Below are 17,741 nucleotides of genomic sequence, written 5' to 3' on the forward strand. Positions count from 1 at the left end.
GACATTGAAGAGGCAGAAAAATAAAAGGGAGGGCGCAGAGACACAGACTTTAGAGGGTTTCACAGTCGGGTAAAGGATGGCACAAAATGCTTTGCAAATTAGTGCTCTGCCATGAAAACTACAGTGACTTCTTCATGTTCTTCTCTTCTTGCCTTTTTATGTTACTCAGAAATAATCCTTGGCTGCTGAATGCTGTGTTAATTTCCTCCTAAGGAACAGGCAGAGGGATGAGGTAACATCCGAAGAAGGGTACCATTCTGGCCTGAAAAATAATTCAGAAACTCCATCTTGGCATGAGCTGCAGATGAGTTTCTATTCTCGTGAGGCAACTTCTAGCCCTACCATTCCCTGCTGGTTACTATAGGCAGCTCTGTGCACATTTGGCTGGACTTTTGGAATCAAGTTTTTCAACATCTTTATTCACCAGTGTTTTAAACTCCTAACTGAAGAAAATAATTTTTCTAGATACAGACAGACTAAAAGTTAAATCTGAAGTTTAGGACAATTTTAAAAGTGAGGGGTTTAGGATATTTCCCCATGTTTAGCCTGCAAACTCTGCCCAGGTAGAATCTAGTTTTTTTTTGTTTGGGGTTTTTTTCATGTTTGTTCAAGATTCAGGGAGATGTAACCTGTCCGCTGCAGAAGCAGGCACTTGAAAATCTTCAACCTATCTTTTACATAGTAGCATATGCATCCTCAACTGCATTTATAATGAGTCCAGGAGATCCAGGCCACACTGGACATACAGCTTATATTTTATATGGAACATGTGTATTATAATTCTGCCTGAGAAACCACAGCCCAGCAAAGTCCTTTTCTGGCTCTAACCTGGAGCAATTTGCCAAAGTTAGGACAAGAATTTAGTTGAAGGGCTATGAGCTGAACAAAATGTTCCACACTCAGTACCACCATTTCCCCTCTTGCCCACTGCTGTGTTGAGCTCTCCATCCCCATTTGAAATCTTTTTGCTGCCTCCATGGTGAGTCCTACAGTTTCTGCAACCTCCATCTACAGGTTCTTCACTGAAGCTTGACCCTCTCTTGCGACTCTGGGGACTGATGGGGAAAAACTAGCCCATGTTAGAGGGTGGTGCTGCATGTATCCTCAGCAGGGCTAATTAGTTTTGGTGGATTATTATAGCAACTTGGCTCTACTACTTCGAAGTATTATGAACTAGTCCAGTGTCTTGGCATGGTGCTGTGCTGGGCAGACCTTGTGCTAAGGTATCTGCTGCAAGGACATTAAAAGAAGTGAAGGTGGGTGTTTTTTCAACAAGAAAATCCAATGTCCTGAGTCGCTGTTAATATAGACTTGGGCCATCTGAGGATGCCTGCCTTTGCTAAATAAAACCTCTGAAAATCTGTGAGACATAAAATAATAGGAACTGCAACCACTGAAAACCAGAGAGTTTGTACAGTGCCTTAACTCTGCCTGCTTTGAAATATGCCTCAAACCCATCCATAACACACAAGCAGCACCTTGCTCCTGGACATGCCACTTGGGCACCTATGAGACAACCTAGTGTGGGCTGAAGCAAACTCTCTGGTGAGATGAGCTGATCTAAACATAAGCTGTTGTGATTTTGAAGACCAGATCTAAAACCTCACATTTGATAAATTTTACACCTTTACTGTACTCCTAATCTACTTCACCATTGCCCTCAGTTTTGTACACTGTGTTCCTTTTTCATCACTAAACCCACATACTACTCCTCTATCACACCTCATTACTCACTATAGAGTTGGTAGGAAGATTCCAGTCTACTATTATTGAAATAACCTATGAAACATAGGTAAAACGCCTGATCTGTCCTATTATCTACACTGCTTCTCCCATGCACTGCTCTATTCTTTGATAACTAGTGGTTTAGGGGTGGAAGGAAGAGAGAGGGAGAGAGGGAAAGGCCTAAGAAGCCAGGAGCAGAAGTCCTCTAATTTCCCGCATTTATAACCACACTGCAGCAATTAATGATCATGGAGCTGTAATGTAAAATGTTGAATGCAAGTGGAACATGACTGAAAATGCAGTATAATCCCTGGCAGGGTATTGCCAATTTCAGGGGGCTGAGTTAAGGTTGAGAATATATTGTTAACTCCTTTCCTAGTTTTCAGAAGTTTAGACAGCATTACCTTAACTCTTTATTTCCTGATTTTAAGGAGGTTTAGCTTAAGTCAGTGTCCTGGAAAGGCACAGAGTACCACAGGCCAACTTTAGTGCTGTTAGTGCTGTTCTAATGAAGTTTTGGGGAATTTAATTGTAGATGGGTAGTTGGAACTCTGCTTTGGGGTCTCCAGCAGGCTCAGGTCAAACCAGACACAGCTGCTTTCTGCTCTGCAGGATAAGGTTGTGTGTGATTTTCCAGGATCCATTACCCAAGCATCGATACACCATGATTTCTGTGACTCACGGTATCTAACACTTCTCCACTTCTCCTCCATCATCATTAATGGCTCTCCAGCAGACCCCTGTTCCCTCCCCACATCCCTGTACACGTCCAGATTGCTCAGCACTCCCGAGGCTTTTCGGGTGGGCATTGCGGGATGCCTGACCCAAAGAGGCCTGGGCATGGCTCCCTTTTGCAGTCCCAAGCGGGCCGTGGCAGAGCACAGGCCTCGGGTCGGGACAGGACGGACCCCGGCGGGGCCTCAGCTGCCTTCCCCCGGCCCGCGCCCAGGGCGGAGGACTGCCGCCCTCTCTCCGTAGCTGACGTGTCTGGGTCTGGGCCCGGCTTCCGCGGCGCGGGGTGCGGCCGCCTCGCCGGGCCCCGCCGCTTCCCTCCTGCCCCGCGGGCCAGGCCAAGCCAGACCAGGAGGGTCCACCCTCCCCGGCCCCTTTCCTCGGTCCGGCCCTCCGCGGCGTGGGAACAGCCGGGCGGGGCGGAGGCGGGGTCCGGGCCCGGGCCCTGGCGAAGGGAGGGAGGGAAGACCGCCGTGGCCGGCGCCGGGCGGGAGCGGGGGGAGGCGACGGCGGGGCGGGGGCGCTCGGGCCGGCGGGCCGAGCTCGTGGGCTGGGAGCCGCGGCAGCGCGGGGTAGGTCTCGGGCGGGGTTAGGGAGCGCGGCGGGGCTGGTCCCGGCGCGGAGCGGGGCTGGAGTGAGGGAGGATGAGCCCGGTGCAGCGCAGCCGGAGCCGCCCGAGTCCCGCTCCCTGCGGGGCCGTCTGCTAGTGCTGGAGGAGGAAGAGGAGGAGGAGGCGGCGGGCGGCCGCGGCCCGGACGGGACGGGTGCTGCCCCGGCGGCGGCGGGCGGAGAACGGGTTTCGGCTGGAGCTGGGCGGCGGCGGTGGCGGCCCGGCGGCGGAGCGGCCATGCCGTGGTTGAGCGGCGGGCGGCGGCGGCGGCAGCAGCAGCAGCAAGTGGCGGCGGGACAGGGCGGCGGGCCGCCGGCGGTCGGGCAGCGGGGCCGGGAAAGCTCGGAGCTACCGCTGCCCGCCGGCTGGGAGGAAGCGAGGGACTTCGACGGGCGAGTCTTTTACATTGACCATAACACCCGGCAGACCTCGTGGATCGACCCCCGCGACAGGTAAGGGGCGGGAGCCGCCGGGGGACGAGGGAGATCGCGGGGGAAGGAGGTCCCGAGCCCGGTTCATGCCGCCGGGCGCCGGCCCCGCTGCCGGAGAAGGCGCGAGGTGAGGCCTTTCCGAGGCCTCCCCGTCCGTTTTACCGCGCGCCCTCTCCCCTTCTGCGGCAGGGCCGGGCCCATCGGCGACATTTTCCTTCCCCCGTCCGTGGCCGCAAGGGAGGGTGTGGGCGGCGGGGCCGCCGGTGCCGCTGGCGGCGAGGCGCTCCGCCTCACCTCCCCACGTCCGGAGCGGGAAGCCGGGCCGGGATGGAGGGGAGGGGGTGGTACGGGACCCTGTCACATTGGCCCTTCTCGGTCGGTGCGTGTGCAGACCTGAGGTGCAGAACCCCTGCCCCAGTGGCGGTCGGGTTTGCCGGTGGCGTTAATGTTAGATCACAGCAAGAAAATAAGGGAATTACGGCACTTTTTGCCCATGGTGGGTGCACAGACCAAGCTCTATCTCTGTGCGGGGGGAGACAGGGAGGCTGGACCGTACTGCTTCTGTTTATAGTCTTCAGATATTGGACTAGCTCCATTGTAATCCAGTATCTTGGGCATCCTGATTTATTAGCCGTGCTGAGCTAATTGGCAGCAGCAGGCTGGAGGCATGCTGAAGTAATTTGGTAGATTACCTCCTCATAAAAGATAACACTGCGTGGAGGTAAGCAAGCCGGTAAATTCCTGCAGTTAATTTGACAAATACGTGGTCTGTTGCAAATTAGCTGTCTGCTGTGCTGTTTTCGGATAGCGTTTTCACATCTCTCAGGCCTGGCGGTGTGTGGTGAGTTTGAATTAGGCCTTTTCATTTTGATTAGTGCGAATAAATTTGGGCAGGTTTCATGTTTTTCGGTAGAATGGAGTTATAACCAATATTCAAGCGTCCTAGCTTAAAAGTGGTGGAAGCATGGGCTGCTGCCTGGTAAATACAACCTTGCTTGGAAGCGTTCGCATAAAAATTTCCACGCGGGGTTAGTGAACACAAGTGTCAGTATTCTAGGTGTCTGCGAAATAAGAAACATATGTCTCTGTGTATGCTTTTCTATATTAAACAATGTTTTTATAGTAAGTGAAAGTTGGACAAGGACAGTTTGAACCTCAGCCAGAGCTACCTTGCCAGAAGTATGCCTGGAATGTTAAGAAGGCCACAGAAGCATTTGAGCGCAGCCTGGGTTAAAGACTAGTAATTTGAGAGATTCCTGTCATCTTGCACAATTATACATAACTGTTTAAATGGTCTAAATGTTTACCTACCAGATCAAGATTCTTTGTCGCATTATTTAGAATTATTATGTATGCACATGTTCTTTTGCTGATGCATTAAATATTTGTTGTGTTTTAGATAGCACATTTTTCTACATTAAAATGCGTAGCAGTGTTGTTAGTTTACTTGTAATGTGCTGTTCTAAAGGTAACCAGTGACATAACAGCCTGTCTGTGGCTTCTCTACATGTCATCCTTTCCATTAAATTTCAGAGGTTATGTGGTTTTTGTCTTCTGGAATATCTTGTATACAGACAATAATGAAAAAGCCATTTACTACGGTGTTTAAAAGCTTGTTTCCATTCAACTTCAATAGTATTAATAAAATTATGACTTCATGCTTTGAAGAAATAATTGACATGCCCCACAATGCTTGAAAATCTGCTTAAATATTTCACACCAATGTTTAAACTTAGATTTATTTTTCACATTGGGTAACAGGCTGTAGAGCAGAGATTGAGATGTTTACATTGAGGCAGATAGAAAATTGTGTTTTCATGAGAACTATCAGCAGTTTCTGCAGAATTCAAATAGCAGGAGCCAGTTATATGATTGCAGTTAATCTCGGGTTGAGAACAGGCTGGTGGTGTTACTTAAGTGAGATAGAATCATAGAATGGTTAGTGTTGAAAGGGATCCAACCTACCTGCTATTCCACTAGACCAGGTTGCTCAAATCCCTGTCCAGCCTGGCCTTGAAAAAGGTCAAGGATGCCTGTGTTTTTCTGCATAGTAGAAAGTGACCAGCCTTTTTGGCTTTCATTCCAACTATTTGGAATGAAATAGTTGGCTTTCATTCCAACTATTTGCATTCCCATGGGCAGCAGCAAAGTAGGAAAGGATCAGGTTAGTTGTGTTCTGACAAAGTTTGGGAAAGGAAGGTCAGAGCAGCAGGAAATGATACTGAATATTCCCTCCCCCCCCCCCCAAAGAAAAAGAAGTTGAAAAAGTGGAGGGCAGAATAATCTACTTGTATGATAGGTAGCTCAGCATTTTGAGTTTGATGTAGGGTGACAGAGATCAGCCCCCTGTTTGTGTGGTCTTGTTTCTATCCAGGAGGAAATGGACAAAACTGGGGGACCTTAGGCCATGCTGCACCTCATCAAGACTGAGAATCAGTACCTCAAAGCTTTCCTATGGGCAGTAGTCTCATAGGCATCCTCACAGGCTCATCTTTCCCTGTGGCTTGCACTTAGTAGTTTGTTTTTCTTTTCAGCATTTCCCCTTGAGAATTCTCAGCCTTTTGTATAGTTTGGTTAGCGAGTTTAATTTGAAGCAGTTATTTGATTAAAAAACAAAACAAAAATCTCCCACTTCCTGCCCCCCCCCCCCCCCCCCACCGTTTTTCCAGTTGAAGCCAAGAAGAGAAGGAAATACTAATTTGAGAAGTTGAGAAAAGAGAAATCTGCTCTGTAAAGGATTTTGGAGTTTGTGAAAGAGAAGGTAATGAGGGCAGGGAAGGTAAGTCAGGTAAGAGCAGAGTGAGAAGGGCTGAAGGACTCAGAAGTACACCTTTTATGAATTTTGGTATAAAAAAGTGGAATAAATGAAGAAAAAAAGAGGGAGAATAGCAGATGTGTGATAAAATTGGCAGATTTGAGAAGTATCTGGTATCAAATCAGTGGTTAGGTTGGGGAAGATACTGTGTTGATCTGTGTGGATTGTGTGTAATGAATAGGTTGCGTATGATTGTCTAGCAGATCCTGTAAATCTCAAAATGGAGCCATTCACTGCATATTTTCATCTCTTAGTTGTCTTGTATCTTAATAGATTGTAAGATCTTAAGGCAGCAAACTGAGTTTTTTATCTTGCATTTGCAGAATACTTGCTATTTGAGATTCTCGTCAATAACTGGGTGTTGTTAATGGTCTTATAAAAGACTGATGATGTTTGTGGTTGATATTGATGATCCTTGTGTCACCAAGGATTTTATTACTGTGGCTGTTTGTTACAAAGACTGTGTTTTCAAGTGATTAGAGCCTAGCCAAAACTGTTGGTATTTGGCAAAAGCTTTCCAAACTGGTGAGTCTTGTTAGATTTGTTGTATGTGGAAGCTTCAGCTAAAATACAGTGTTGTTTTTTTGGAACAACTCTAGGGGAGAGGGAGTGTTTCCTTCAGCTTCCTAATGTGGGTTGCCTTGTTTGAAAGTTTGAATCATCTTGCTTTGAAATGAAGATTTTAAACTTGTGAAGTGTAGGAGTGTTTCTGCATGGAGAAATCACCCGTTTGGGTCAGTTTGGGACGATATGAAAAATTGGTATGAGCTAGGTAAGGACTTAAATTTTAGCATCTGCTTTTACAGGAACTTCCTGCAAACTGGGCTACTGGTACGTTAATTGTAATCTGAGAGGTTTTCTGTCCTGTGTCCTCATCAGTATCTTAATTCCAGGACCTAAAAGGTGCGTAATTTGTGCACAGGAAAAAAAACTCTGGCCTTGTAGAGGAGGTGGGTTGGAACAAGCAGAATGGTAACAAGCAGGGTTGGCCTTGGAGTTGGACGGGGCGTAAGGGGCTGTGTGGAAGTCTTTGTTAGGTTACGGAAAGCAAAGCAGTCAGGAGTTGCAGGTAGGGAGAAGGAGGATGGTACCTAAAGCCTGGGAAGAAAAAAGTAGGGGAACTGGACTGAAAACCAGTAGGGCAGGGAAAAACAGGTAAGAAGAAACTGGTCTGGTGAGGGTTCAGGGTGTGAGGGTGTCAACTCTTTTCTTGGCTGTAGATGGAACCCTGAGGGAAAAGAAGGAGCACTGAGTTTGGATGAGGAATCTTCAGAGTTGGAAAATACGCATGTAGGGCAGCATACAAAGTCTAGGTGAAGAAGGGAAGATGAGTGGAAGGTGAAATACAAGAACTACATGTGAAATGTAAGGATGTGGGTCAGGAAGTGTAAGATATACTGGGTTAATGAAAAAAAAATGATGAAATTGATGAAGATTGATGAAAAAAAATCAGAATTGTAGAGAATGAAAATAATCAGGAAAGGCTAATGGGCTTGAAACAAAGAGTCAGCTTGGGAAAGTCATGAGGCAGGTATCTATGTTATTAGGGTGCAGAATAGAAATGCTCAAGGGAGTAATGGCCAGAAAGGTCCAAAAGTGCTGTCTGCTTCTTGCTGAACAATTTCAGGACTCCTTACTCTCATCATTTATTTGTGTTTGGCAAATGTCTCTATTACCCAATTTGCCTCTTCTCTCTGTCGGGTAGGACAAAGACTATTACTACTGTTGTTTCCTCTGTTATGGCAAGGAGCAAAGCCAAGTGTTCAAACCCAAGTGCCGGTGTGTGTAGTGCTGCACAATGTGATTTCTATTTTCTCAGTTTGGTTTTATAAAGGAATAGAAGATTGCAAGTAAGAAACTTGAGAGAATATTCATGTCAGATATTCAAAGCTAGAAAATTCCAGACTTAATTGATTTAACTACTTTTTTAGTCACAAACTACTTTTTCATATATCTTCTTGCCTTATTTGATACGTGGAGAGGAGCAACTCTGAGGCCAGATCAGAGGGCTATGAGGTGATAAGAATCAGTTGTATTTTTTTTTTCCCAAATTGGAATATGTGCCTCTCTAGTGAGGCAAAGGATCTTTTGGCACACCAGTGCATGATACGGTTAGAAATGCAGTGACTGCTTTGTCCATGCATGAAAATATCTCCTTAGCATATAGGAATGTGTCTGGCCAGTTGACATTACTCAGCAACCCAGAGACAATCAGAAGAAGATTTTTCACAAGCAGCATTTTTCTGGACCTGGCTTAAACCCCTGCACTGAGAGTTGCAATTAGTGTCATTTGGTATTAGAATTTAAATACTTCCATTGCAAAGCATGAAAAAGACGAAGGCAGCAGGGTAGTTAGTACCCCTGCCATTTTTGAAAGTTTGCATCAAGTTCGTATGTGTTTTCAGACTTTTCATGTCTACTTTTTGCTGTATTTTGATTATCAACTGATAATTTTGTTTTGAACTAATGCTATTTGTGGAATGGGAAGAAAACAAAGTGATTGTTGATCGTTCTTTTAATATTCCCTCTGAAAATATTACAATGACTGGACAGAATTACATCATGTACTTTATTTGACTGTGGTGCAGACTGTTAATGCAAGGCATAAAACGTAACCTATAGGTCGCAAATCTATTCTTGGAAGTGATGGTTTGAAAATGTTTAAAGGGAAGCAGAACTCCACTAATTTTGGTCATGATTTTATAGACTTGCTCTCTAGGCTGTTGGTGCCAAGCTTACAAGAGATAGAGATGAATGTAAAGAAAAAAAAATAATTGAATAAGTTTGGATCTGGAAAACATGCTCTCCCATGAGAGCAAAAGAGCTGAATTTATTCAGTTAAAGAGGTGTTTTGGAAGTGGTTTGATCATAAAAAGAGATGATACTGGAGACTTAGAGCTTTTTGTTTAGTAGATATGTAATAGTATCTGATAGTCAGAAGTTGGAAGCAGAAATATGATATGTTTTTAATAGTAAGAGATATTAAATTTCGGAGTAGTTCTTCCACTCCTTTAGTTCTCTAGATGAAATTATGTAGTTCAAAATTTTTTGCCTGATGCAAGTCAGCTATTGCTTGGAGTCCCATTGTCTATGTCCATCTATTTTTACTGCCTGCATTGCATGATATATTACTTGACCTATATGTAATATATATAGCTAAATATATCTTCTAAGGATTGGCAGAGCAGCCATTCTTTCATTAGAAAGTGGAGGGCCTTTCTGGTTGTTTCTCTTAACACAGCAAGGAGGAAGATCCGCATTATCTCTGTCACTTGAGGCATCTGGGTCACTGCAGTTGCATCATTTGATTACCTCAAGTTAGCAGTGAATACAGTGGATAAACTTTATGTTAAAAGTATTACACATAAAGTAGTACTTGAAATCCAGATGTTTTGAATTTTCAGTGTAAATGTCAAGCCTGGCTGCAAAACACAGTGTGGATGGGAAAGCTATGCAGCTGTGCGACTGCTTTCCTGGCTTGTGACTGGGAATACTTGCTGCAGCACATGGTATTGAGAACGGGCTGTGGTGCCCTAAGCCTCCTTGGGTATTCTGCACATATTTGTACTTTAGTTCTTGATCAGAATAATTCAGTAACATTTTTAAAGGCATGCTGTAGCTGACATCTGTTTTGAAAGTTTCACATGTATGTATGTCATGATAAATCTACTTCTCTGATTTCAGGAGGGAGATGCATTCCTGGTTTGGTTTGGTTTGTTTTTTTTTTTCCATCCTGGCCAGTATCTTCAAACAGGCAGATATTTATATTGTGAGTAAATCCCATTAAAATGTTTGTGATTAAAAATGAATGTAGGTGCAAGCTTCCTGGAATTAATGTTAGTTGGAATTGGGCATGTTTTTCAAGCTTAGTCTTTCATTTGATTGATAGATTCTTATTACAAGTGAATGGCAAATAATTCTGAAATCCCCTTGACTCTAGCTCTCTGAAATATTTTTTAAACAGTAGCTTTTAATTCAGTGTCAGATACATGTTGCTTGGGAAAAAGCAGTGCCTGTATGAAGTGAGCATTCATGTTTTCTTGCTATTAAACATTGTTAAAAATGAGTGCTACATATCTAATCATTGAGGATTAAAAATGTTTCTAGTATTTTTTCAGAGTCTCAGAAGGCAGAGGTGGGAGACATCCGCTCTTTCTTCCTAAAGGTGAAAGGTTTTCCTTATAGTACAATAGTAGTGAATTATGATTTATTTAATTGATCTTTACTGGTTAAAAAACACGTATTTTGAAAATCTAGCTTAGGTAGCATAAAAGCTGCAAGACCTAATACATGTATGGTAAAGATCAAAACAGCTATTCAGCCACTGTAACTCATTAACAAAAACTGCTGTTAAGCTGCTTACTGTTTTGTTAAGGGTGAAGGAGGTTTTTGTGTGTGTAGTTTTTATCCCTAAATGGAAGTATTTTCAGGAATTAGATAAGAAATGCAGACACCTGCCTTATTGTATTTGTGTGCATGCTAGAAAGATTTAAATTAGCACTTGTGTCTTCAGTGTGTTGCAGCAATGCAGTGGCAGATGTTCTGAGGGCTTTTGCTTGAAGGGTTCTCTTGACTGCCTCATGTATGAGTTGGGTCTTATAAACTGAGAAACTGTGATCTGTGTTCACAGTACTCTAAACTGTTGGAAAGGTACTTTCCTGTTTCTTGCATGTATAAATCAACTTATATCTGAGTCAGTATAAGCATAATGGTTGTATTTATTATCATTAAGCAGCACCAAGTATTGTTAAAAGAAAATAGGGTATTTGTATTAATCTGTCTTCTAAAGGGTGTGTGTATGGGAAGTGTCTGCTTTTCAGGATCTATAATCTGCACATATGAGAGTGCAAGATTTGAAATGTCACAAGACTAGGGCTAGGTTTTAAGTTCTACTGTCTGGAGAAAAAACTTCTATTTCGGCTTGGATTCTAGTGATAAGTTTAGTTTGAGAGATAACAACTTAGTGCTTTTAGTGAATGTAAATACAGTGACAGCACTGTGCAAACATAAGAACAAATGACTTGTAGGCAGTAAAAAAAAAAATTAAAAACTTATCTATAGCAGAGTCCTGTTAACAAGCTTCACAGAAGTGCCTGTTAAATGTAATGTTCATTTATAATTTTGTGTTTTTTTACTGGAAGGTAGAGCTTTGTAAAGTTGTATGTGAGGCCAGACAGAATTATTTAGTTGATCTTTTGGTGAAACAAAGTAAAACTAATACTTTTTCTGCCTACACTTAAAAATAGAACTTCCTGAATATCTTATCTGCTGCAGATGTGACAGTTCACATTCACCAGGAAAGCCAGCCAGTATTGCAGCTTTTAAGTAATCTTCAACTTGTTTCTGGTTGAAAGAAGCTAGCTAAAGAAAACATGCTCTAGGTGCTTTTCCTACCTCTCTGCCTGTTCTGGCAGAGCAGCCTGCACACTCAGCTAGGTTTCACAACATAGCACCCTTGAGCTACTGGTTAGTTGCTGCCAAAAGTAGCAGTGTCTTCCCCACCAGCTGCATGGTCTCATCCCTCTTTTGCATGGGTACCAGTGTTTACTTACCTTACAGTAAGACAAATTGGCAAAATAACTCCTATGAAGTATTTTATTTTTCTCTTTTTGGGGAGGGTAGTTGTCAGCCGCTTTAGTTCCCTAAGCTGACTTAACCTTTAGGGCAGATGGGTATTTAAGTGGCTTATGTCAATTAAGTTTAATTCAGTAAGGAACTGGCTTAGGCAAAAGCGATGAGTTGGTTTAGAAACCTCTTTGAGTAAATCCTCTTTGTGAATGGCAGTCTTGACTACTGATTTTTAAGATACCCCCACAGTAAAACACATTTCTAAACAATATTCTAGTTATGTTTAAAAAGGAAGGATTCACTTTTCAGACACCAAATGAATGTATAAAAGTCAACAGAAGTCAATTAAATAGGTGTCAGTTTTTCAGCTGAGTAGCAGCACTGAAGTTACTGTTAAGAAGTGAGAGGGCTACAAGCAGCAGGAACCAATTTGTCTACTGAGTTTGGGGCATCAGCAGCAGCTTGGAAACACTCATGAAATATTTGGTGAAGTCACTGGTGAGCATTGCCATCGCTGGCAGGGAACGAAGTTGGTGCATGAGGAAATTGGATGTGGGACCAGACTGGGGAAAGTATCAGCAGTGTGGTACCTTGGAAGTGCGTGTGAGAGGGAGCTAAATATAAGTCAGATGTGGGGAAGATCTTGACAGTGGAGCACTTCCAAGCAGGATCTCAGTTGGGTGTAGAAGCAGTACCGTGTAACTGGGGAAGGGTGGAACGTGAAAAGACATGTCAAGGTAGTAACAAAAACCACAAAGCAGCCACTGGGGGGACTTTGAAGGTGGCTTTGTCACCAGTGTTTGTAGCTACAACTCATTAAAAGATTGTGGCAGTGGGACTGTGAAGTCTTCTAAAGATGTGAATGGGTCAAGGTTGAAATTGCCAGGTGGTAGAGGAGAAGGCTGTAATATTTGAATTGGATCATCAAGATTTTTGTCTCTGCTTATGGAGAGGAGCAGGGACTCTGATGCTGTATTTTTTTTTCCTTGCTACCAATCCCAAGCCTATTTCATGGAGATAAATCCCTTGATTCTTAACTAATGATGAGGGCATGGAGATGTAATCTTTGTTCTGTCATGCTAGAAGGGTCTTGATCATTTCTTGTTTCTGTTTCAGATAGGAAAATTAATTTGGACTTGGTACAATTAGGGTGTGCTAAAAGCATGGCAAGACTTGATCTGTCACTTCTGGTGGCCTGTTCAGTCATTTGAGTCAGCCATTTAATACAGCCAGCCTCCTGGTGAGGCTTGCTCTAGGTACATGTTGCATGATCAAACAAGCTGAAGGCTTTCTCAGTTTGTTTCTCTGCCTTTTTGTGCATTTGCTGGAGTAGGAAAGACTCTTGCATCCAGTGCTGAACTTGGTGGCCTCCCTGTGGTTTGCAGGATGGAGACAGTTCTGTGCTGTACTGTTAGCTCTTTTGGCTGAAGGAGCTGATTGCCATCAAGGGCTGAATTAGCAAATATTGAAACTGAAGCAACTAGGTTTTTTATTTTTGTTTTCAAAGATTTTTCTATTTCAGTGTATCTAACTGGCAATGGGACAAAAATAAAGTATGGTAATATTAACATCCTTGAATCAGCAATGGAGAGTCAAAGGCTATCTTTCATAGCTTTCTGAAAGAGTTATTTTCAAGATGAAATATCTATGGAGAATCTTGTTGAAACTATTTTGATTTATATTTTACTTAGGCTGAAGCTCCTTTTACACACACAGTGATTAGGATTCTTTATGGCAAAATGCAAAGTTTGGTATCAAAGCTGAAAATGCATAATATTTCAAAATTCATTTATTTAATCTTGGATTACAGTTTAAATGGCTAAAAATAAGACTTTTAAAAAACCTAAATGCACAGCGTGTTCTTAGAAAGTGGCCTATCCATGTTTGGAAAGGCAGCTGATGTACTGCATAATTATCTAATTCTATAACATAAACAAATAGTGACACGCTTCTCAGAGGAGGAGCCAGTCTAAAGTTACTTGATCTGAACAGCAATTCCATGCATGCTTAAAAGAATTTCAGAATAAAAAGTAAACTGTCATTGTGGTGGTTGAGTTTTTTTTTTTTTTAATTTTTTTTTTCAATATAGGGGTAATTATAGATGGAGAAAGTATTGCATGTGTTTGGAAGTTACTGCTTAAACGCTTGAGTGTCTTCTGCTTTTTCCAGACAGCATCTTTTGGATAAGACTAAGACTCGTAGTACTAAAGATGTGGTATGTCACATAGATAAAAATCCCTGAAACCCAAACTTCATAAAAAGTGAACAGTAGAATCCAATTAAAATTGATTTAATGACCATCATGGCTGTTGGATCATAGATCAATTTTAATAGCATCTAAATAGTCAGCAATTGCAGTGTTAGAGACTAACTCATTAACCTGATAATTATCCATTATGAGCTAGAGAAGGTGTAACTGACCTCTCATTTATATAGTAATAATAAAATAATTGGAAATGCATGTAAAGACCTGAAATGCAATAATTTGTCAAAATTCAGTTACAGAACATGTATGTTCATATTGCATGTTCACATGCTTATTTCCAGCTGTATTTGTGTCCTGAGTGATGGTGTTTAATAAGAAAAAGTGTATGTTACTTTGTGTTGGTTTGAGATGTCTTATCTTTGCTTTTTTTGCCAGCTCATAGTTTATTCAAGGGGAAACCTAGCAGTGCTCTTGTGGTTATGGGTGTATTGAGATTTATGATAAATAGGCACTGTGTGCTTAGGGTCCTGCACAGGTGTTTGAATTCTACTTCTATGTTTAATGTAGCTGCTCAGCTGAGCCGATTGAATTATAGAATAGAAAAACATTTGCTAGTACCAGCTTGCAGAAAGATGGTTAAAAATGCTCTCCTTTGAAATGATGGTTTAATTTCTCCCATGTCTTGAGATTCCTCTTGAGTAATCAAATCCAGTCCTTCCGTAATCATACCTACACATGTGAGCTTCCAGTTTCTTTGTTTGATGATGCTTCATACAATGGATTCTTCTTTTAGAAGTACTTTGATAATCCATTGTAGCCTCCTTATCACAGTTTGATTTGAGCTTCGATCTTGTCTGCATGGCAAAAGACATTGTTCTGACTAACTCTTCATGTTTTACAGAGGCTTAAAAAAAGAGAAGTAAAAGTTTTTTAATTAAAAATGGTCAGGTATTTTTGCATCAGCTGTATTTTGCATCTGGACTGGTTAGCCATAAATTTATGTTGGCTCTAGGGGAACTTTGGGAGGAAATCTCATGTCATCAAGAGGAAGATCTGTTGTGAAAACTTTCTGATTTCACACAGTTCTCAACCCTTGGAAACTGCAGCTTAATGCACGCATGGTCCAGGATCTTAATATACTAATTTACATCTAGGACTTCAGAAATAAAGTGACTCTTTAGTTACCTGTATCAATCAAAAGTAGCTACACTATACTTATTTAGAAGTCCAAGAAATAACTGCTATCTTAAGCTTTTTGCCTTAGTCAGAGAGCAACATGCACAGAGACAGAGCAAGAGGTCAGAGGGCTTGGCCTGATCCTTCCTTTTGCCTTGTGTTTTAATAGTTCTCTGCACTTTGAGAGTCTTGTGTACTGATGCATCTAAACTTGATTTTTCATAACACCATGTAATGCACTGAATTTAAGAAGGTTTTTCTTTGATCTTAATGAACAGCCATTTCAGCTAAGTCCCTTTGAATTGTTGTGCATTGTGAAGCGTCATTACAGTTCTTGAAGTGTGTTAGTAAGTTAAGTGCTTTCTATTCAGGAAGAAGATGATGGTGTTGAGGGAAAAAAATTAACTACTAAACTCTGCATACTTGTCTTAAGCAATGTTAAAGTGGTAAATTGGGATTTTTTTGTTGCTGTTTGTGTGGGTTGGTTTTGGTCTTTAATAGGGTATAGCTACATTTTTTTTTTTTCCAAGGAATTGTGTAATAAACCCCTTAATTCTTGCTTTCAAACAAATCTTTCCCTTTAGCCTGCTTTTTGGTGTAAAATGTCAAGATACGTATCATGTGCTGACTTTCGGATTCTGATTGACTGTGGGATGAAGACACTGTATTTCCAATTCAAGAAGTTATTTTCTTATTGTAAAATAAGCTGCTTTGCAAATTCCTGGTTTTTTTTTTTTTTTTTTTTTAGTAGTTTTCCATATGTGCTTATATGAAGTTTTGGAGAAGTATTATAAATTTCCTCAGTTAAATGTGATAGGTGGCTTTCAGAGCAAAAGCCCTTTTAGACTATGAAATACAAACACAAACATGTAGTAAAGAACACATTAATGTTTTGTAAAATGTCATTTAACCATCTGAAATTTCAAGTGACTTACTATCTGCAATATTTCTTACAGCTATAGCCTCAGTGCTTTTGTAGGTAAACATTATTCCAGCTTTACGGTCTGGAAAGTTGGAGGTGAGGAATGCTTGTGGGAAATGATCTGTGGAAGGTGTGCTGATCCATGATTAGTTTTTTGTGTAGATGCACTGTAGCATTTCATATCATTAGTTCTAAATGCTACTCAGAATTCTTTGTACTGAATCTGTACTTAGGGTGTCTAGGATTCAAGGGCATCTTAGAGAATTATCAACTACTTTAATTTTTAATACATTTTCAGAAACAGCTTGTGGGAATTCTGGCACGAAGTTTGATATCCCAACGTTTTGTTTTCTCGGAGTGTGTCACGTGCTTAGAAAACGAAGTCTTAAGTTTTCACAGAAGGGCATTTAAAAAGCAACTTGAACATTTCATTAAACTTAGATGTAAACTGGTTTTCATGTTCAGCCATGAAATAGTCCTTCCATGACTTAATAAAAGCAAAACACTAGATAGTTCATATTGATGAAGATACGTTTTTTTTCTGTTTTTTGTTTCCTTGTTTTTTTGTGTTTTTTTTTTTTTTGGGGGGGGGGGGGTGTGTTTGTTTTTTAAACAAGTATTCATCAATTTTGTCACAATATTCTGGAAATCTGGCAGACTAGGAAAAGCTACAGTGGCTATGGAAAACAGTCCATTTTTGTAAACTCCCATCCACTGATGTAATATCAAGTTCCTTGTATGTAGAGCTTGTTTCAGGTACAGAGTGAATTCTTTTGTACCAGTCTGCTGTAATATCATGTTAGGTAAATTACTTCTGGGAGTAATCTTGTTCAAGGCTTTTGCTCAGTAACAGTGATGATGTAGCTGATCTTGCTCTCTGGGTATCTGCCTGCTAAGGGTGAGCTGTGTCCTCTGTTCTGTTTCACAGTATCTGCCAAACAACTCTGAAGTGGTAATACATTTTCATTACCTATTGACCAGGACTTGATTTGGATCCTTGAGTTCAAGCTTATTTCTCTTTTCCTCATTTCTCATGTATGTGAAACTTTTTGGCCATTACCTGATTCTTTTGGATGTAGTATCTGAAAAAGGGTATGGATAATGCTGTTTTTGTTTGTTTTGTTTTGTTGTTGGGTCTTTTTTTTTCTTCTAACGCCTTACATGTCAGGGGTTCAGAAATTTTAAAATGTTTTGTTGTTTTAAAATGCACCTGCATCATTTTACTGTTAAAACTTACTGTAATAAATTGTGTAATGATATGTGGTATGTGAACATCTGGGGTTTTGAAGTTTTGCACATATGACTGACCGTTTGCCTACAGTTCTTTGCATGCTTGTTTTATTCTTTCTGAAGTCAGTTGATAAAGAAAATCATGTTTATTTTTTACATTAATCATAACCGTAGGTTTCTTCTGTTTCCCTTACATGTGGAGTCTGTGGGACATTTATAAAGGACTTTTCTGTCCTCTTTAAAAAATAAATTAACCGGTGTTCAGAACTCTGGTTCCATTAGGAACACCCCAAAACTAATGTCCTGGCTGTGGATTTTTTTCCCCA

The 17,741-nt window shown here is 41.5% G+C and overlaps 1 protein-coding gene across 3 annotated transcripts in view; it reads left to right on the forward strand.

Moving 5' to 3' along the window:
• Positions 1–2,948: 2,948 nt before the first annotated feature.
• WWC3 (WWC family member 3) overlaps positions 2,949–17,741 on the forward strand; it is a 106,620-nt gene continuing 91,827 nt past the window's right edge. For 2 of the 3 annotated variants that reach the window (XM_062603691.1, XM_062603690.1), the window contains exon 1: positions 2,951–3,519. In XM_062603691.1, the coding sequence (XP_062459675.1) occupies positions 3,305–3,519 (215 nt within the window). In that variant the 5' untranslated portion in view covers positions 2,951–3,304. Of the gene's footprint in view, positions 3,520–17,741 lie in introns of all 3 variants that reach the window. The other variant, XM_062603692.1, reaches the window with a different exon arrangement.

Source organism: Pezoporus occidentalis, unplaced genomic scaffold (genome assembly GCF_034315485.1).
Source record: "Pezoporus occidentalis ecotype Australia unplaced genomic scaffold, CSIRO_AGI_Poc_V1 ctg81, whole genome shotgun sequence".
Taxonomy (NCBI): Eukaryota; Metazoa; Chordata; class Aves; order Psittaciformes; family Psittacidae; genus Pezoporus; species Pezoporus occidentalis.